This window comes from Pleurodeles waltl, chromosome 1_2 (assembly GCF_031143425.1).
Source record: "Pleurodeles waltl isolate 20211129_DDA chromosome 1_2, aPleWal1.hap1.20221129, whole genome shotgun sequence".
NCBI classification, from domain to species: Eukaryota; Metazoa; Chordata; class Amphibia; order Caudata; family Salamandridae; genus Pleurodeles; species Pleurodeles waltl.
The window spans coordinates 346302442-346324964 of NC_090437.1; the positions used below are offsets into that span (position 1 = coordinate 346302442).

The window sequence follows — 22523 nt, forward strand, 5'->3', positions numbered from 1 at the left end:
CCCTGCTGAATCTCTCAAAATTGAAGGCCTGTTAACTAATCTGCTATTAACGAAAGCTTCCTCACTCAACTGGGCCCCGATGCAACTGCACCAGCTGCACCATTGATAGCTACACCCCCTATACAGCCTACCAGAAGGTAGAGAGTTTGGAACCCAGGACGTTAGAGGTAGGCACTGGTGCTCTACAGGTTGTGCCAAGGTATCTTCCCACTCAGAGAGCTCCCAATGGATAGTGCAACATAACTGAATGCAGTGCAGCGTGATGCTATTAAGCGAGCACTGGGACCAAAAGGGTGTCATAATATCAACACTCTCCTTATTGGCCTTTCTTGACATACATTGGAGGAACACTTTAGGATTTCCTTGTTTTACTCTACTCATTGAAGCCAACATCCCTGTCTGTATGCAGAGTTACTAAATATATAGAAGAAAGGAAAAGCTATACTATGAAATCACTCTACCCAATGCTAGGCCATGCATCTCCCGCTGGTGTATGCCCAGCAATGTGGCACTCTGGCCCAAATCCACGAAATTAAGACTAGTTTTAATTCTTAGAAAATAGTTAAATGTGTCTTTAAATCGTTCTCAATACATAGAGAACTAAAAAAAAAAAAAATGACTGTTTTTATAATGACCTGTATTATCCCATTTTGTGGTAGCCGTCTGTTTTAGACTGGAAAATTATCACTTTTATAATTGTTATTTGAAACATTGTTTTACCAGGGGTGGCTCCTTCGCAATGGCAAAGGAGCGTCCCCCGCTGGCTAAAAGCCAGCAACTGAAAAATAAAACAATAGTTCACTATTGTTTTATTTTTCAGCTGCTGGTTCAGCCAGCCTGTGAAGGGAGGAGCTGGGCTTGCCCATGGGGGGGGGGGGGTGGGAGGAGGAGATGAGTGCACTAAGGACACACGTCTGTTTGGCCAGCCATCTTCAGCCAGCCAAACAGAAATGTCACTTAGGTTTCTCCAAACTAGCTGTGTTGCACAGCCAGGTTGGAGAAACTGCACAGACTCCCATGCAGTGTCTGAGCGGCAGCACAAGCTGCTCAGACCAATCCTAGTGCTGCTCTCATGCTAGATATAGCTTGAGAGCAGCACCAGGATTGCACGGGGAACCTGGGCTGGTGTCCCATCGAGTGCTGGGACACCAACATGATCTGGAGAGAAGAAGAGGAGTGAGGCGGCCAACGGCCGATACGTACGTTTTTCTTTGTTGTTTGTTTTTTTTTATTATTTGTATTTTATTGTTTTCCCTTCTTCGTCCCAGTGACCCCCCCCAGGTCACCTCCCCAACCCCAGCCCCTTTTGAAATACGTGGCAGCCACCTCTGTGTTTTACAGTTGTCAAGTTGCCTGTATGCAGTGAATAAAAGGCTGTCTGGTGCGTGGCAAAGACACATCTTCGAAAAATACTGTAAATAACTCAGGCCTTAAATAGAGAACTTGATGACATGCAATATTGGATGTATTAAACCTCGTGCACCCCAGTCTCTCTGGAAAGAAATGTGTTTTTTCTTTAGCTATTAACGGTGACACCAGGAGACCTGCGTTCCAGTCCTAGCTTCACCACTCTGGGCAAATCACTTTTCACCTTCCTGTGCCTGAACCTCTCTAATCTCAAGCCCACGTCAAAATATGCGTTTCTATTCGAGGAAGGGTTAGCTCTGCGATGCTGGGCATGCTGTATATTGACTTGCTCATCAGCTTAACTCGCTAGTACAAATTTCACCTGAACTTTTCAATTTGCATACCCCATTCCGCCCTGCTGTAAGAATGGGTCCCAGCCACGACAGCCCCTTTTTTTAAAACCCCCTTGCTCCTGCTGGTGTGAAGATGCTACATTCAAACCAAAGCAAGGCTTCCCATTGGCCCTTTCTTTTTCGCCCTTTTGTCCACTTGGCGCTCTTGACCCCTACTGTCCTTCTGCCTGGCACCCTTTTTCTTTTGCGTGACTCCCCCTCCCCCCCCCCCCCCCCCCCCCCCGGCGTGCCTTCTCCCGGGCCTTAGCATGGTTTCTGCTCCGGCCCCTCTAGCCCCCATTAGGTGCGGGCCTATGCCCTTTACTCTTGAAGGAAGCCGTTTCACTTCTTGGTTCTTTTCAACCACCGTACTCATACCTTCAACAGCATGTTTATTTAGGGTGGCCAGACATTCTGGATTTTGAAGGAGTGTCCTGACACTTTCTTCAAAAACCAAAAAATGTCCCTGTTTTTAAGCGAGGGTCGTGTGAACCTGCACATTAATCACGGTTTTGTGCAGGCTCACATTTTAACCAGCCTTCTCAAACTGGGGACAGAAGTTCACTGGTTGAAACTCCCCTGCTGTGGTGCCCCGCCTCATTCAAGGATTTAAAGAGGTGTAAATCAGTACCAGCCTATGTCAAGGCCGGACAACCAGCCTGTCCCAAGAGCTCTACATAGAAAGGGGAGGGGATATATATATATACATATATATATATCTCAAAGGAATATATATATATATATATATATATATATATATATATATATATATATATATATATATATATATATATATATATATGATGCCAGGTGACATTTAGGCCCATTTCTATGTTTATGTCTGTGCCTGTCCCGTTTTTTTTTGCTGGAAATCTGGTCACCCAATGTTTATTGCCACCAAACAAATATTTGGGACACTTTTTAAAACCCCAAGGCTCCGCTAGATTTCACAGATCTCACTTTTTTGTTTGAAAGGTGCACCTGAGGTGACTCCTCCTCACTTTGCAGCAGAAGGTTATTAGAAAAGGGGAACACGAGTTTAAGAAGTGTCCGGAATCAATTATTTTTTAGCCGAGGTGGCATAATGGAAATCGACTTGCATGAATGAACTCGCGCAGCGAAGTTATGAACAACCGAGCTAATGCAGTACCATGAGTTCATCCTTATTATTGTATTACACTCGAATCAATTGAGAAAGCAGCTTTTTCTAAAGGCAGGAATGGCCCTTAATTGAATAAAAGTCACTGTAATTACATCATGAGGGCCGGCGGGACTGCTGACAGCGGAAAGGGGACAGTGCTTAGCAGAGTGCCAGAGCTTGTCCGCACATTTCTGCGCATCTTTCGGCTGACAGGAATGGAAGACGGGTTCAGCGTCTAATTAGATTACAGATTTCTACCGCTGTGAGTGAGAACAGACTATAGGAGACGTCTCTTCCGATCCCGGCATCCGCAGAAAGGGTGTTTTTCTCGAGCCGTCTTCAGCAAGGCATGTGTCCATCTGGGGGATCTGCGTCCTCTGCGCGGGTGTTAATTTATTCGAATCGGCCCATTCGGTGAGACTCAAAGTTCCTTGCCTGCCTCCTCTTCGTCTCCCTTTTGCTCCTGGCTGCTGTTTCTCAGTGGTTGGCCTCGGAAGCGCTAGCTGCAGATGTGTGAGAAACAACAGGCAGGTCGGCCCGGCTGAGCTCTGCGCCACAGCCGCTTCCTTTCATCCGAGCAAGGCCTTAAGAGAATGTGTATTTTTTCTTGAAATCAAGCAAAGTCCCGAACAATTACAATGACAACTTGGTTCCTCTGATTCAACAGCGTTTCTGAATCGCTGCTTTCAATGTAATGTAGTCTTCTGTTCTTCGTGGCGCAAGCCTTTTACAAAATATTCATATTTGGTTGCCCACATTTGTTCAAGAGAATGTGTGGCGAGGCTTTACACTTTCGCACGTGCAAATATCAGATGCACCACAGAAGGAGCAAATGCAGGCTCAGTCAGTGCCTAATTTTTAAAACAGTAAGTGCCAGCGCCCACATTTTGCTCAGATGCTATAGATTGCCGGTTGCAGACAATCAAGGCGGCAAAGTCTTGACTCAACCTGATGCCTCATTAATCTATTACTCGATTCCACGGTTTAAATCAAAACGTGTGGATGTATTGTGGCCTTTTTTGTTTACCACGGTAAAGAAAAGATCAACGCACTCGTGAAAACTCGGAGAAATGCAGTGAACTGATTAAAATGGCCGGCGGGCTAAACATATGTTACGATTTCGAATGAGAGGAACTCGCATAACCATGAGAAAATGAAATCTGACTGGAGACATCTTTTGTGATGTTTAAGTATGGGATGTGTTGAAAGCAATATGATAAAGGCGGCACAATGGTTTCAAACATTAGGTGAGGCGCGGAACGGCAGACTTGAGAGCTGTAATATTTTCCTGTAAGTGCCATTGACCCCTGCGAGAGGTCACTGGGTGGTAGTTGTAAGACATAAAAGAGAAGGAGATTTCACTTCCTGGAGGGTGGCAGTCAGACTGCGAGCACACTGTACGACTTTGTCTACAGATTCTGCACATTGCTTAACAGGGCATTGTGTTATGTGTTGGGAGCTCCCTGAAAACCACCAGACAACATTAGCTGCAGTCATCCCTTGAAGGAAGACCGTGCCCACAGAGCATCACGACCAGAAGCGTGGTAAAAAACTGCACTGTGGATAAACAAGAGCAAGGAAGCACAACCTATCTACATGCCACTGCACAGCCCACAGGGTGAAGATTCCCAGCATTAACAGTCATTGCTGCGCCCCACACAGAGAGGAAGACCGTGGGCTCCAGCGGGTTCAGTTTGATGGATTTGTTTATTAAAAGAGCAAGTCCCCTCAAGAGATCACCATACAATGCTGTCCAACATATGTAGTCGCCCTACGAAATAAAATCATGTGTGTACCCCCACAACATTGATGGCTTTGCATCAATGGGCCACCGCCTAGAATATAGAGCCTGCATGTCAACTCACGTTTTCTAGCGCTGAAACAAATGGAGCGAATGATCACTTGTCAAAGCACTAACACGCAGGATGCCACCTTCCATGTCTCAAAATACAGCACCATGAGTACATAATCAGCAGCATCTTTACGGGCATGTTTGAAAAGAGGCCTAATCAAAGGAAATGTATTTTCTGTTCCCATCCGGCTTAGCATAGTAACATTTAAATTACCTATCACCCGTCAAGCATCCTTATTCACCCTAAATCTGGGGATTCATAACCTCATAACTAACTGACCCTATTGGCACTCTGCTCACTGAGTTACAAAATACTTCTTGAATACCCTTTTGGACACTGTCTGTTTACCTTGGTGGCCTTGTAAAATGACTTTAAAAAGAGCCACGTAGCAGCATGACCATGTAAGTAGGGGGTATAGCTAATTAAAAGAAAGAATGAGTTAAGTTTGGTGCTCTCTCCATGCACAGCTGATTAAAGGACGTTCACATAAAAAATAAGCCAGCTCCCTGTGCTTAATTTGTAAATGAAAACGTGCCAGTTCCCAAAGCTCTCCTCTGAAACACACGGCTTCTGTAAGTCAATGTGCTAGCACAGAACACTGAGGCAACATAATACTAAAGCCATCTCGGGCCTCTTTAATCCATTTACAGCCACTCCCCTGCCCCTTCAACTCACTGTCGCAGCTTTCTGCTTTCTCCCTTTGTGACACTTTTCCATCTTTCTCTTCCTCCAGCTTTCCCATATGTGTATTTTGCTTGCAGTCAATGCCTGACCCAGAAAAATATGTGCCGACCCCCAAAATCATGTGCTGGTGCCCCCCCACCGGCAACCACCCGCTCAGATTAAACACTGCCAGCATCGCATACTGAGAACACAGGAGTGTTAACGGACTCCCTGATGGTGCACTTACCATACCACCATATTACCGAAGAGCTGCTGGAGCACAACGGGTATTTGCGCCTACTTTGCACGCCCCGGGGCACTTTGGTATTACAGAGGGGGCCGCAGACAATTGTGCATCCCCTTCTGTAATACCAATAGCGCTGGTGCACACAAAGAGCCAGCGCTATCATCAGAGGGCATTCCCTCATTTGCATGCCAATGAGGGAATCCCTTTGCCTCTGCACCCGCTCCATATCATACACATGGGTGCAGAGGATAAGCTGTCAGTGCACCCCCTGAAGGCAACCCTCTGTAGGAGGTAAAGGGGGGGGTCCTATGGACACCTAGACACCCCGTTGCAGGTGGGTGCAGTCACTCACTGCACCAGCCTGCAAGGGGATGTCTAATCCCCTGTAAAAGTGCAGACGGGTTCCCGCCTGCACTGTGAAACACAGAGCGGCTTCAAAGCAGCTCAAATTTTCACATGAATGCGCTGTCCCCATGGCAGTGAGTTTGCGGATGCAATGTGGGTAACTCATTCATCCTAATACTGTGCATATTCCTTGTTTGCGCAGGGCGCACATTTTTAAAGGCGTGCCTGTCGCAAACAAGGAAAATGGACTGATTTTTCTAGATTTTGATGTTTTGACCCTCTGTGCTCCCTTTCAAGGAATGCCGATCCTGAAAATGTCCACAGAGTGCTGCTTTTGCACAAGAAATTACACCTGTCTCTCTAGTGTCACCCTGCGGTTTACACTACTAGCTCTCTGGTCAGAGATGCTTCAGAAGAGCATAGAGACTGAAGCAAGACACATTTTAGGGATGAACATGCACATTCAGAACTCTACGATTGCTACAAGAAAGCAAGTTGGAGAGGCAGATGAAGCAGAGAGGGAAGAAGCAAGGATGCACAAAGGGAGTGGGAGAGCTGCAACAGAAGCATTGAAGGAATGTCACATACCTTCAAATAACTGAACTGAAATGTGAGCCCATGCTTCTTTCCCCTGCCCTTTTAGGTAACTCTCCCATTCTCATTTTCCAACCTAAGAGATGGACTTTGCGTTATAAACAGTGGTGAATTTTAAGAATTTGTGACAAGTCCTCTCCCATGGCAAACTTTTTAAAGAATTAATCTGACATCTCTGCTAGTGATAGGGCTGACTTTTGCATGTCCATTAAAGGTAAACAAAAAAAATACATAGGATGTTCACATTTAATCAATAAGTAAACAGTCAAACTCAAAAGATAGGTGATTCCAATTTTATCTTTTCATTTTTATTTCTATGACTTTCTGTCTTTGTCCCGTTCTTAGTGTTTAGGTTCCAAATTCCGCCTCTTAGTAAAAACTGATAGATTGATCCAACATTCAAAACAATAGATTTAAGGAAGTTATTTATGCTCGTCCTGTGTAATTAATTAGGTCCAGGAAAAGTGTTCATTTAAGTATATGTATTTGCATACTATAGCATTGCTAAATCTGTACTCTTAAAAGTGAGAACTTGCAGATAATTTGTAAATGATAATTTGTATATGAAAGTTTGCGTTGTGTAATTATTTGATCATTAAACTGTTATTTTTTTCTCCTCTCTTTTTCCCTCTCTTCAATACTATAGACACAGTGCCAACATAAACCTACACCGCAAGCTGCTGACCAAAGAACTGGATGACATGGGGATCGACACATCACAGCCTTCCTTGCGTGATGAATTCTTGATGAAGATCTATGGAGGGCAGCACCACATGGGCTTTGACTTCCGAGAGGAGACCTCCTCCCCAGCAGGCACTGAAGATTCCCACATCAATGGCTTTAGCAGGGGCATGGCTGAAGATTATGTGGTCCTTGACTTGAGCACCACATCCAGCATTCAGTCAAGTAGCAGCATCCACTCATCTAGAGAATCGGATGCGGGGAGTGATGAGGGCATCCTCCTGGATGACACTGACGAGGCTAGTGATGGGGCAGAGTACTCTAACAAAGCCGATGCCACAGCCATCGACGGAGGTTCAGAACCCCCCGATTCCCACATGTTCAACAGCCTGTCAGTTGCCAACGGTGGTATAATGTGTAACATGTGCCATAAACTCTACAGCAACAAGGGCACGCTACGGGTGCATTACAAAACTGTCCACCTTCGAGAAATGCACAAATGCAAAGTCCTTGGGTGCAACATGATGTTTTCTTCTGTACGCAGCCGGAATCGGCACAGCCAGAACCCTAACCTCCATAAAAACATTCCATTCACTTCTGTAGAATAAGGCCACAATGGACTTAAAGTTGGCTAATGAACTGCCATATATATAAATATACATATCTATATATATGTGTGTATGAACAAATGTATATTTCTTCTTTTTTTTTTTTTTTTTTTTTTTTTTTTTTTTTTACAAAAAGGACAAAACTCACCAGGTGCTTTTGTATTATTGTTATTATTATTTTACCCTAAGGGTGAATTGCCCTTGTGAACTAGAGACGGATCAACATGAACACTTATTCCTTGCTCCTCTTCCCAATTTGCTTTGGTATGAAAAAAACTTTGTTGGATCCTCTGGGAAGAGACAGTGTGATCTACCCAGAACTTTTGCGCGCAAACAAGAAAAAGAAGAAAGGAGGTTCGAAATCCTCCCACCTCCTTCCGTTGTCTCTGTGTACGTTGAGGGACACCTGAGTGAAGCGTGGCAGAATCACATGTAAATATGACGGCCCATGGCCCACAGTGTAAAAGAGCTGTATCAATAGTAGTCTTTTTTCTCTTGTTTTGCTTTACAGTCACATCCAGCTGTTTGGTATGCGAGAGGGCTAGTTTGCCGGCTCGCTTTGTTCATTTATGTTAGCTTTGATGCACATTTGCAAAGAAAAAAAACAGTTTTTTTTAACTACCTGCTAGATGTAGTAAAACAGAGGTGTGGGCATGCATACAGCGCCTCAAATGAAGCTTTTTTTTGGTTTGGTACTATCACATTCATCCAATCATGCACTTTCCCCCCTCCCAAACTTGAGAAAGGGATGTGTATTGCTCTGTGTATCTTACAAAAGTTCTTAGACCCTAACCATGCAACTACAGTAGATGCCACTGAAATACCTGGATCTCCTTTGTCCCGCCCTTCAAAAAGAAAAAAAGGAAAATATAAAAGTATTCATTTTTTATCACCACGAAAGCTGCCAACTTTGCACAGAATGTTCAGACACAAGTCTTAAGTTAATTTGCCAAACTGCATTGTCTACCACCAGAGGGTTAAGAAGATGACCAACTGTTGTTTTCCAGTTTTTTTAAAGCACTCGTTTTGCCTTTGGGCAAAGCCCCTTCCAGTGCCTCCGTCAACTACCCCCATCATGGTGTTCTTGTCATGAGTTGTGCACCATGACTGTTCCACTGCACGCAAAATAAGAGAATTCGTCAAATCTCAACAGTGATGTCCTTTGAAAACGAGCGGTTCAGAGGACATCACTCCTTGGATGAGTGTGCTTGTAGATCCCCTGGTAATCAGGGCATCTTGTCTAGCCTTCTGACACTGCTAGGTATCGTAGGTGGCCATCTTTTCTAAGGGATGCTCTTCTGCAACACTGATACGATTCTAAGTGTAGACTTCTGTGGAACACGTGCGAGGTGACAGAGAAGGCAAAAAATCGTGGGCAGAGGAAGGATTGATGTATGTTTTCTGACATGCAATTAATTATTTTCCTCTCTCGTTAATTTTAACCTGGAATGGAGTCAAGCATAAGCAAATTCTTCTTAGGCGCTGCCCAGTGTGCGCCGGACTGTGTTTGTGTGGAGCGCCGTGCACTTTTCTAGTCCCCTCTAGATGGCGCTGTTGTAGGTGGAGCAGTGTGACAAAGACCAGACAAAGGCGGTAGCACTTAAGGATAGTACTGACAGGCAAGCACTGCTCAGCTGCTAAATACGTATCGCGGTACAGTTGGAAAATATATATATTTTTTGTTTAAACCCCCAAACCCACCCGAAATCATCCTTCCTTTGGTACTAGCTCTCTGCACGGTTGAAACAGACAGGTACCGACCCTCTGTCCTTCACACGCCTTTATATATTTTTTTTTTGTCGACAGTGTTTACAAATGTAGTCCGCAGCGGTAAACCAGACTGGTATCCCACAATGCTCTGCATGGATAATCATATGTCCAGCCAAAACCATGGGCAGCATCAATGTGGGGGGCACTACTGTACCCTAACATTTCTCATTTCTTGGTGAATTGCTCAGCGCACAGGATGCAAAGACTGTTCCTGTATCACTGGCCTGGAAACTTGTATTTTTTTAATGAGAGAAGGCCGTAACATTTGTTTGTACTGATTTGAGTATCGTCTGACTTTGCAGTCACGAGTTCTGTCTGTGTTTCATATGTGCACGTGTTTTAGTTACATTTGCCAAGGGAAATAATTAATATGTATGTTTTCGGCACCTTTCCCACCGTCGCTACTGGCGTCACTCCCCGCACCCCGTCTGGGTTCATTAAACTTCTCAGTATTCCTATTTTTCCTTTAGAAGCTATGCATCACAAGATGGTATGTCAGTATTTACATTTAGGAATCTTTCCAAGAACAATACCATGTTTGCCTGAGTGCTATGACAGGCAAGCCAGGGGTATTGAGGATGGGATGCAAGTGGGGGGTTTAGGGGTGCAAGAGCAGTGTGGAAGGGAACACACTCTCTTTTGGACATACTTTTCCGTTGTTTTCAGTGAGTTAAAACTGTAACATTTTTGTAAAATTGCAAGAAGACACCCGATGAACGGTTATGTGCATCTGCCACTAATGTTTACATTGAAAAAGCTGAGGAATTTTTAAATGATGTTTTTTCTAGACCTTTTCCCAAAGTCTTACATGCTTTTCTTTGTTAAATTGAGTTGGACGTATGCTTTTTTGTTTTATACCATACATGTAGTACATGTATATATACGTTGACGCTAGAACCTGTTTAATGAAAGTGTGCTCTTCTCATTCGCCATCGAGCGTGTTAGTTGTTTGTACTGCGCTGTCCTCATAATCATAAACCACCCGAGTTCCAAAAAGGTACAACGTTATTTTCGACAAAACAAATTCACTATTTAAAAAAAATCAAATGAAAAGCACAGTTTTTGACGTATGCACTGTATGGTATAAATAACATGTTTATTAATAATACATGTTTATTAATAAAAAAAACACTATTACAAATGCATTGAAAACATGTCCATGGCTTGAGGTACATAATAAATACATGCCATTCTGTGCTGAAATTCCCATTTTTTCTTGTAGAACTTGTTCTCTCTGTGGTGGTGATCATTTGGTTTACTGAAAGATATGTTTGTTGCACATGATAATATTTTCTGTCATTTCATAAAATACTGTTGAATCACACGAAACAAAATGATTGCCAAAACCAATAGGTCTATGTTATTTCATGTGTAATGATAGTTTTTGTAATGTGTGATATATGTGGATGAACAAACAGCTAACACAGATAGTTACCCAAATGCATGCAGCTGCGCTTGAATGGATGAATGCTTGGGTGTTTGTGGGTGGATATATACATGGCTGAGGGTGGAAATCGAATGCATAGAAGCGAGTAGACTGTTGTGGAAGTGTACATGGATGCTTGAGGGGAAGGATCAACAGATTTGTGCCTGGGTTGGTAACTGAAAGTAGAGGGTTGTATTGGCCGATGTGTGCATCAGTATGGGTAGAGAGCTGTAGGGGTGGATGAATGAATGCATGAAGGTGAGTGTGTGGCTAAAAGGAGAAGGAAGAGAATCCCTACAAGATATGCCACCTCACTCAATCTGATTACGGAAGTGGGACAAATGGATTTCTTTACAGATGAGTAGATTTTAGTGGTATTTTGCCTCTTACAAAAAAAGTTAAAAAATGACAAAAATATTGTAGGAGCAACACCGTACACCAATGTTTTAGGACACTAAGTCATTTCTCATATGGTTCTCCTATGGAAAACAATTGCATAAAAAGGCACCCTCCCAAAATCAGTTTAGCAGAGTACTAAAAAAAAAACAACTACGACCACATAATAACTGAGCTCTAGACCAGGAGATAAGTTTAAAAAGGGTATATTTTGACAGATATCTCAAAATCAAATGGTACAGAATAAATGCAATGACGGTTCAAATTGTAGTTTTATTAGAGAGTAGTCAAAATCAGAAATTCTTCTAAGTCCCAAATGAGCAGCAAAATCATAATAGTTGGACAGCATCCCTAATAGAGGTTTCCAAGAAAATCCTAAACATCTGGTTCACCCAGGGCTTAATTTCTAAATAAAAAGGTGCCGGTGCCCAAAGCCCTCCTCTTAAACACGCTGCAATTAAATGTGTGAACACGGAATACTGAGGCAGCTTAATCCTGAAGCCATCTCGGGTCTCTTCAATCCATTTAAAGCCACTCCCTGCCCCTTCAGCTCACTCTAGCAGCTTTCTGCTTTCTCCCATTGTGACGCTTTTTCGTTTTTCCCTTCCTCCGTCTTTCCCATGTGTGTCTTTCACATCAACAACATTATTAGTTAGCACTATCCCTTTCCTAAGAAAGCATCCTGCATCTTCTGTGTCGCTTTCATCTGAAGATATTCAGACAAAATATGTAACATTTAACATTATCATTCCACACAAAGAATAGGACTCATATGTCCAATGGTACCACAGTCAAGAGAACTTTTATGTATCAACCTATCTGCTACACTAAAAGATTCTCTAGTAAGCCTTGTATTCATAAGTTGGGAAAACATTACATCAACTGTCTTTGCTCTTGCAGATCCTGTGGGAAGAGAAGGTGTGCAAGAGGACCTGATGGCATGGAGGTGAATGCAGGAGTGAATGACAGAGAGAGCAGCATTCATTTTATCCAAAATAATTTTTTCGCCAAAGTGTGGCATAAATAATTCATGGCACTAAACACACTTTTAGACCTCATATTAAACTCCTGTCAACTTTAAACATGTTAATTTATCATTAATATACAATATAATTTGTTGCACAGAAATATAGGCTTTAAAAATGCTTTAGCAACATCCTAAATCGTCCTTTACGATTTAACCCTCAAACCACCCTACTCCATTTGGGATTGTTAAAAAAAAAAAAAAGAACCACACACCAAGATGGTCTGCAAAAGTAGCACAAACCTGAAGCCAGAAACATTTCAACCAAGTAAAGCCTACCTCCACTCTCAATGCAGTGTTACGGAGCCAGTGATAGGACGTCTTAAGTTTGCAATGCAGGCTGTTGCTCTGGACTATAAAGTACACAATTAATTTGTGCCACCAGCGGTGAGATAATGTAACTACTATAACAGGACACTGGGAAACACAGAATAGAAGAGGAGATGCTGAGAGAAAGAAATGGTGAAATACAGAATTGAAGTGATTCAGCCTTTTAGTGATTTTTTGTTAAGATTGTTGCAGAATTAATGCCAAAACACCTTTAAAATGAGTGTTTCTTTTTGTACATATTTTTTTACTTCAGCAGTATCGCTTGGTTTCTTGACCTGTCTCTTGCTGCAACTTATCTGTTGGGAGGGTTCCTCTACAGAAGCTTGGGCCATGTGATACTCCTTCTTCTGTCTCTGCAAAGCCTGAAATTAAAAACAAGGTTCGCTGACTTTAAAAAGAGGCCCAAATGCCCTATAAAGCCTAGATTATGTTAATTGTAGGTTTTTAATAGTGCTTTTGGGTCTCCTTTTATAGGTAGTTATAGTTTATAGGTAGTTGACCCGGTTTTGAATTTTTGACCTTTTGACACTAACAGACACAGAAAAGGACTACCACATTGACTGTGCTGCTTCATATGAAAGCCATTCACAAACAAGCCACAGAAAAAGACAACTTATGAAAATCAGGGCTATCTGAAGTAAAAATATGTAAAAAAATTAAATCTTCCATTGTAATTTATTAACCCTGATTTTAATGGGATTGCTTCATAAGATTTACCCCGCTTTTGGTTTCTTTTCAAAATATTGATTGCCCATGTTTGGATTTGGGACATGCTAACACTATCCGATGCAGAAGAAGAACATGAAAGAAGAAATCACATGGACGAACAGCTGGAGTGAAAAAATGCAAAAAAATTAGAAAATAAAAACACCACCCATTGGCCCAGTGTACTTTCTGAATAAAATGCGGTCACTCACAAGTCACTTGGCCGAATTGCTGAAGTTTGCCCCTTGCTATATGTGGTGGTGAGATGAAGCAAAGCCCACATGCTGCCAGTTCCTTTCTCTCCGTGCCACCAGCTGCGGATACGGCGCTCCTTCTGATCTCTCAGGGATGTTTACTTAATCATTTCTGTCCAAAATACACAGTGAGCAAGTGAATGTCATCCCCATAAACAACAGGCTGTAAGAACTGTTTGGAGGGTTGCAAACACGTTTGACAGATCTTCAAGTATGCCTGTGGTTTCTTGAATTGAGTCACAACTCTAAGGCCTGCAGTGACTGTGCATCAATGAATTCAAAGGCCATCTGAGACTGTGAGGTGGAATGCTACATCAGCAAGCATAGGAGCATCCCAAGATGAGACCGGTCCAAGTCACCAAATGAAAGGTTTGGTTTCGGTCCCATTTTTGCTCCAGAAGTTGACAAAGTAATTCCATTGGTCGTTTTCCGCCGAGATCTAAATCATTCAGGAAGTATAAAAAGAAACCTAAGAAATTGAAATGGGACTCTGCCACACTTGCATTTACCTTTGAAAGCCGGGGTGGCATCATGCCTCTCGATCTCGCTCCTGGAGTCCATCAACTTCATAGCCGATCCCGGAACTGGTTCAGGTACAACATGAGTTTCTATTGCAGTCCACCACTTCTAAACAGATTGAAGAGTTCTGTGACTCTTCTGAGCCTTGCCAGCTTCCTCTGGCATGCCTTCATGCACCGAGGAGCTGAGAGGCTTTCCACATAGAGCGTGTTCAGTGGGTTCATCCTCGGTGCTATTTGAAACCTTTGAGCCTATCATGAAGTCTCTGTCTCCAGTTCTGGCCCCACCTCCAGCGCCCCGGTCTACACCTTTTGCTGGAACTTCGATATCTGTGCCGAATCCATCAACGTCATATGAGGAGATGTAGTACTGTAATACAAACAAAGGGGTTCCCAACATATCACAATGTGAAGTGGGACAGGGAAAGACAAAAAAATCACAAAGAAAACAACTCACCTACTACAGTGCTCAAAAACAAGTCATATGTTCAATAAAGTAACAATCATTTTTACAATCAAAAACATATCTTTCTTATCGTTATTCAAACACACATATCAATTAAATTTTAACATGATACAGAAGTCAAGTATTATACAAAAATGCTGCTATACCCCCTAAAAAAACAAACAAAACCTTCACACACTCTGGAGCTACATCCATACCACTCATTCAGTTCATATTATTATTAAAAACTTACATCATCACGAAACACAATTTTTACACAAAAAAACAACTCAGTTATTTCAATTTATACACAGTATGCGAAGAGCGTGCTAATGTACAATGCACCAATGTGTAAAATGCCTTTACAACACACATAGAAATCTTATATTAAATACAACCATATTCTTAACTTCTCTTTAGACAGTATATACATATATTGCATTTCTTTATATTTCCATCTTCTTGGAGCCAGGAACAAATGTTTCATAGGTGTCAATGCGTGTTTCAGTGCAAAGTAATCCAAAGACCATGCACCTTCTTCAGGGCACAAACTGTTCACTAAAAACACAGGAGGGGTAGCCCAACAAATATCTGATTATTATGAATGGATACAAATGGAGAAGGCATCACAATACGCAGTTACACTAAGATGTCCATATTAGGAATACATCCAGTGTCGCACTCATATGAAGTAAAATCAGCTTAATTCGCTCCGAATAGTAATACAAGGTTCCAAATCCACACAGGAAAACACACATGCTACACTTCTTTTTCGGAACTGGCTGAGACAACGATTTTGATGTGGGTAATAAATGCACAGCCTATACTGAGAACAATTGGTGCAGCAAGTCGCAGGAGTTCAGCAGTCTTGTTATCTCACCTGAATCAGGTTTTCTCTTATCCCCTTGGCCCAGCCACCAATGAATCATCCTCGTTTGCCATGGTAATGTGTAGGGCAGCCAAAGTCTTTGACCTCCAGCTTCCACCTTGGAGGTTAATACTAATATGTTGACTGAAGTCCTCCAGCCATGGGGAAAGTTTCTGAACCCCTTCCGCCTTTTAATGAGACACTAACAGATACCTTGTTGGGTGTATGGGCCACGCCTTGCTCGCTCCCACCCCAACTAACGGGCAATTAGCAACATTTGGTTGTCCTGCCACAGCTGACCAGGCGTTCCTATCTCAACACCTTTCCCACAATGTTTGGTTCTGTAGGTGTCTGCAAGCAGGTCTAACTACACCACTTTTCCAACTACTCCCCCTGATAGGGAATCTAAAGGAGTAGAGATGTTTGGCAAGCAAGTCTTTTCCTCCACCAGTTTGGCTCTGTGATCACTGAATGGCAGCTGTTTTACTGGGATGCTACTCCCACACCCTATGGGACTCAGTGGCTAAAGCCCCCCCGGTGTCCCAGAAGATCTCCCACTTATCCTTGCCTAAGCCACCCAGGTCAGTCAGCCAAATTCATAATCCCTTGTGGTTTGGATCCCACAGATTCCATCGGATGGGCTGCTTGCCACCAATTTTGCTAATTGTCACCACTCTTGCTGTGGCAGTCATTCATCATAGATATGTTGTTCTATGGAACCCACCAGTTAAGGGATAAGGCAGACTTTGTTCTTGAGTGGTTCAAAGACAGAAGAGCCATGGCTCGCTCACTCGGTCTATCTGCTCCACCTCAACAACTGCACCTCCTTGCTTCTTTCATTAATTTGGCTGATGTGCCCTATGCTGCCAGCCAATCCAACCACAACATGGTGCCCAGCAGATTCATTGTCGCAGCCTTGATACCCACTGCTGCCAAGGTCAATGGGTGCTTGGTATAAAGCCCCACATGGCAAACCCCTTCAGCGTGCCCTTGCCAGATGCCCAGCCACCCAGTAGGAGACAGGATCCCAAGCTTCTTGCAATGTTGCAGGCCATAATGCCATAACATCTGAAAGTTAGATCCTACAAATTGTTCAGAAGGGCTACACTCTACCCTTTCTTTCAGCATCACCACACCTTTCATCTTTTCCCCAAAGGCTGGCAGTTAAATGTCATCTGTGGACTGTAGAACTTACTGTGCCATCCACTACTTTAGCAAGGAGAACATGGCTTCAGGCCTACCATTGTATCCTGACGGACACATGCAGTGGGACCTGGCAAAATAACCCTTTTTGGCAAGTCAAATAGAGTAAGTCGCCCCCTATGTGAGCTTTCCAGCCTAGAATGTAGGGTGCATGCTATTTAACAGCGGGACATGTAGAAAATTAATTTTACCAACACATTTTTCCCAAGGCCATAAAAGCTATTTCAAATGTGCCCAGATTTCGCCCTTTTTACCAGTGGCTGAAATTAAAAAAGACATTACATCCATCACTTTTTATACATTAATGGGTGGGTGCCGTGGGCATCCCTTTTGATACAAAGGTGTGAAATCCAGAACATCAGAGCCGCCAATTAAGCTGCTATTCAAGAACGCCTCAGCACCAGCACTCACAACAGCAAGGAGCTCTGCACCATTGTCAAAGAGGTCACGAACCCCGGAACAGACACCTCAGCCATCCCTCCCTCTCAAGACCTCTGCAATGACCCCACCACTTTCTTCCACTGGAAAATACAGGACATTTACAAAGGCTTCAAGAACCAAAACCCGCCTGCACCACCCACAAATACCACCACGGACCCTGCGCCACACCAGATCTTGAACTCCTACGCCCCGTCACCACAGAGGAAACCCGAAAACTCATCAACTCCATCCACTTGGGAGCAACCTCAGATCCATGTCCACATCACATCTTCAACCTGGCCAACGCCACCATACCATCATAGCTCTGCCGGACTATCAACTGATCCTTCAAGACTGCCACTTTCCCATCCGACTGGAAGCACGCCGAAATCAACCAGCTACTCAAGAAACCCACCACCGGCCTAAGGGAGCTGAAGAACTACAGATCCATCTCTCTGCTCCCTTTCCCAGCCAAATTAATGGAAAAGGCCGTCAACCAGCAACTCACAGAATTCCTCGAGACACACCAGATCCTAGACCTATTCCAACCTGGATTCAGGAGCAACCACAGCACCAAAACAGCACTCCTAACAGCCACTGACGACATACACGCCAAACTAGACCACAGAGCCACGGCCGCACTCATCCTCCTTAACCTCTCTGCCGCATTTGACACCATCTCCCACCCCACTCCCCACTCTGACTCCACAACGTTGGCATCCACAGTGAAGCACTGGAAAGGATCAGATCCTTCCTCACTGGAAGAACACAGAGTGTCAGACTATCTCAGTTCACATCGGAACTCAAAGAAACATGCTGCAGAGTCCCCCACGGATCCTCACTCAGCCCAACACTCTTCAACATTTACATGGCCCTGCTTGACAAGATCATCAGACAACACAGTCTGATCCTCTCCCTGTCTGACGACCCAGCAAAGGCCAAGAGAACTGGATGAGAGCAGTCACAGCCTAGATGGAAGTCAGCTGCCTCAAACTCAACTCGGACAATATGGAGATCCTTGTAATTGGCTCCACCCCCTCTGCTTGGAACGACTCCTGGTGGCTTACCGCACTGGGAAACACCCCCGTTCCAACCAACCACACACGCAATCTGGGCATCATCCTGGACTCCTCTCTGTCCGTGACCCACCAAGTCAACGCCATTTCGTTGTCATGCTTCCACACCCTTCGACTCCTGCAATAGATCTTCAAGTGGATCCCCACCGAGACAACTAGGCCAGTCACCCACGCACTCGTCAGTAGCAAACTGGACTATGGCAATGCACTCTGTGCCGGCATTACCAAAAAACTGCAATCAAGACTATAAAGAATACAGAATGCAGCAGCCAGGCTCATCCTGGACATCTCTCGACAAAGTCACATCTCCTCCCACCTCAAAGACCTACACTGGCTCTCAGTCAACAAGCGCATCACCTACAAACTTCTGATACACACCTACAAGGCACTACACAACATAGGACTTGCCTACCTCAAACACCACCTCACCTTCTATGTACCCAACAGACAACTGTTCTTTCCAGCTTGCCCTCGCAGCCATTCCCAAGATCCCAAAAAGCGCAGCGGGAGGAAAATCATTCTCTTACCTCGCAGCCCGGACATGGAACAGGCAACCTTGCAAGCTCGGGCAGACCCCATCATTGAAGCAGTTCAGGAAGGTCCTCAAGACCTGGCTATTTAATTGAGCAGCACACCTGCAAACAGCACTTTGAGACATCACAGGTGATTAGCCACGTTATAGAAGTACTAATTGATTAATTAATTGCTTGGCAGGTTGGTTGAGCCACATGTAATACTTATGGCACATTTGAAAGGGAGAGAACAGGATGCCAGGACCATTTTTGTGTATCCACAGTCTGGTTGTTGAAGGACCCTGCTTTTCACCTCCCAGACATCTGTCTCTGGGTTTGTTGTTGGTACAGTGACAGCCTCAAGATTTTAGTGTAAAATGTGGGAGGACACTAGTATTAACAAGATAAAAAACATCTCACAAACACACACAACCCATGTTTAGTGTGACCAATGACTTTTGGCATTGTGGTCTTGTTTGCACAAAAGAAACACAAATTACTGGAAAAGTGTGTAAAGTTCCCCTTGTGATCCTTCTCCCCATTGATTAGTTGGGGCAAGAGTCACCTCCTTCCTCTAATTAGTGTCGTATACAAATGTGGCATCTCTAGGCACCCACTATAAATCACTTTCTGGACTTATAGAAGATCAGAAGAGGTCTGGACCTGGTGTCTGTGACCTGATATTAACCCTGAAGGACTGGACCTGCTCCCTCTTGTGCGCAGTACAAAGACGTGGGCTCCAAAGGTCAGTTGGCTTACCTTGTGTGGGGCTAAGAGGTGTCAACAAACTAAAGGAGGCATATTACTGGAAGTATACAGCTGACCAGAAACAACTGGACCTTGGCTGGATCCTCTTGTTGGCTTCTGCCCAACACCATGTGAACCTCTAAGTGCCACAGCTGAGGTCCTGGGGGCTTTAGAAATGTTCTCCTGTGATTGATTGGGATTTAAAAGTCAAAGAGCCTGATTTATATGTGGGTTGAAAGGATAGTACACATCCCACAAACTTAAGGGTTCACCCTCCAAATTGTAAAGTGGGAGGACCATAGTTTTTCAACAACAGACTACTTAATCTCTACCATGGCCAAACTTCTCCGACGACCCAATGAGGTAAGGGCTGACAGAAAATTGGCTAAATGTCAGCCGGCTGAGTTTAGATGGACAGACATATAGCCATTTTTTACTGACTGTCACTGTCAGGAAAACCTTGATGATGATTTCCGTTAATGCTAGAAATGTCCGTCGGCCCGATGGACATTTCTAAAGTTGGCTGTTGGGACTCCACCAGTGTGATGGAGTAAAGTACTCTGTTGTCCTGATGGAGAACAGCCTGACCACCTACTTTTAAATCGGGTCCTAGATGAGAATGAAAAATCCTTGACTGGGTTGAATCTGTTGGGTGTATCGATTAACACTTGCATCGCAGTCAGCCTGACATTGTGCCTAGGCCCGATGTGCTGTGACCATTGACATCTAGCACTACTTGGCGCTATTTCTACTGAAAACTTTACAAACTTATATCTCCGATTTTCCTTCTGTTCTCTTGTAGGCCAACAATTCTTAGGTTTCCTCTTGTATCCCTGTATTCTTAATCATTTATTTCTCTTACTAGGATGTCAAAAATTTTGGATATGTTCCCTGATGTTTTCATAAGTATATTATGTAGATCTTTGGGTTTGCTTATTCTAGAGTCAGCCTCTTCTACTCTATTTTAAAGGAAACTCATTTCACTTCTCACGCCCAGCATCTCGGTTTGTAGAGTGTCTGTTATCTATAGTCCTCTTCTTTAGATCGTATAGTATGTTTAGGTGTTGTAGAATTCGTTCCATGTTGTTGGGTGAGTCAGATTTTCCATTGATGGGAGAGTTGGTTATTGGACGTTCCTGTTTGGATCTTTTTTTGTCCCACTTTTTGTTCATTGTTTTCTTTGTTGGACATATTGTTTGAATTGTAAACATTGTCTCTCATGTCTCCGGGGAGTGTAGCTTTTGATGCTTGTCCTGTAACAGGTGGATTCTTTTAGCTGGACTTGATAGTCAGAGTTCCATTTTTTTTTAAACAGATTTTATTGGTTTTTCAATTCAACAACTCCCCCACTGGGGTACTCGATGGTTGTATACATTCAATATAGGTCCATGAACAGTTCTGTTCCATGCTAGATTAGTCACTACGTTCGCTGTTATTACACAATCGCAAAGCATGGGAATCATAACCGAGGAAGCCTGCAATCCTTTTTTGCTCATTCCTCTTAGCACATCCTAGACTTATTGTATACATGCTTGAGGGAGACATTGGTGAGTGTATTACTCTGGTCAATAGACGAGTTAGAAAATATTCAGCTCCTTCCAGCTCTATCCCACCCCGTACACCCTCCACCCACCCGCGCCCTGCTCTGTGCCTAAGCTGGTATTGCATCAGGGTGCCTCTCGGTTTACTCCTATTTATAGGTCTTGTATATGTTCTGGCCTCTGCTCTGCTAACGTTCTACTTTGAAGGGAGTGTCGCTACACGGTGTGGTTGGTGTTGTATATACAGTCTATTCTATCTGGGAAGGCTCTACCTCTTACTGCAATGCTGTGACAATCTGCTTTCAAGCATTCATCAGGTCCAGGAAACCCCCTCCTCGAGCACGCTCCCTTTTCAGCACCAAACTTTCATATTCTGTCTTTCGCCTTAACTCCCTCTTCCAGCTTTGGATATTGGGACCCGTCAAACTCTTCCAGTTCTTTCTCAATTCCCGTTTGGCCAAGATCTATGCTAAGTCCTGGAGTTTGCTAGTTGCCCTGGACTTGGGAGTGTGAGGGAACCAGTGCAACAAGCAGTGGGCTGGTGAGCACTCAGCTTCTCGCGCAATGATTTTTGCCACATATGTAGTCACTGCCTTCCAGTATATGGTCAAGTGGGGGCAGGACCACAGCATATGTATAAATTCCGCCGCCCCTTCACCACATATGGGGCATTTCACCTCCATTATATGTAGATGGTCCTAGACTCTTTTTGAGGTAAGATATGCCCTATGTATGACGTAGTAGTGTATAAGTTGGAGCCTGGCATTTCTAGAAACCTTCGTTGCTCTGTCTAATATCTGGTCCCAGGCTTCCTCTGGTATGAGGGTCCCCAGGTCTGTCTCCCATTTATGTTGTAGGTCGTCTAGGGGGCGCATCACTCCTGAGCCAATCGCTCTATATAGCTCAGAAATGGCTTTTTGTGTGCCATCGGAGGTCATTAGGTAAGTGCTGGGGCCGTGGGGACATGGCTCGCCATTTCTTAAGCACCAGTGAGTACTAATAGTGCGTGTCAGTGGTCGATGCAGCAGGAAGTGGTCCCGTGGCAGATCATGGGCCTGTCGAAAATCCTCTAACGGCAATAGGTTACTCTCGCTATAAAGGTCTCCCATCTGTAAGGCCCCCGCCTCCTCCCAAGTCGGCAGTCCCCTCCAGTCATCCGCCTGAGGTAGCCATTGCAGCTATGTCATCGGTATCTCAGGTGTGTAGGGTGTAGTCGTATTCATCCTATAAAGGCATCTTCTCCAGCACCGGCGGAGAACCCAAATCTCCAGAGCTAGTGCTCGTTCCGATTGAGTAAGGTTGAGGAATAGGCCCGCCAGTATCGAAACAGGGAGGGTCGTTGTGTGTCCATCTGTTGTTACGGTCCTGCCCTCCACCGGGCAAGCCACTGCAGCTGGGCCGCTAGGTAGTAGGCCTC

General features: G+C 44.1%; 1 protein-coding gene across 17 annotated transcripts in view; it reads left to right on the forward strand.

Moving 5' to 3' along the window:
• BNC2 (basonuclin zinc finger protein 2) overlaps positions 1-7995 on the forward strand; it is a 1044043-nt gene extending 1036048 nt beyond the window's left edge. For 15 of the 17 annotated variants that reach the window (XM_069239536.1, XM_069239525.1, XM_069239544.1 and 12 more), the window contains one exon: positions 7229-7995. In XM_069239536.1, coding sequence (XP_069095637.1) covers positions 7229-7871 — 643 coding nt within the window. In that variant the 3' untranslated portion in view covers positions 7872-7995. The remainder of the gene's footprint in view (positions 1-7228) is intronic. The other 2 variants (XM_069239638.1, XM_069239648.1) reach the window with 1 other exon arrangement.
• The last annotated feature ends 14528 nt before the right edge of the window (positions 7996-22523 follow it).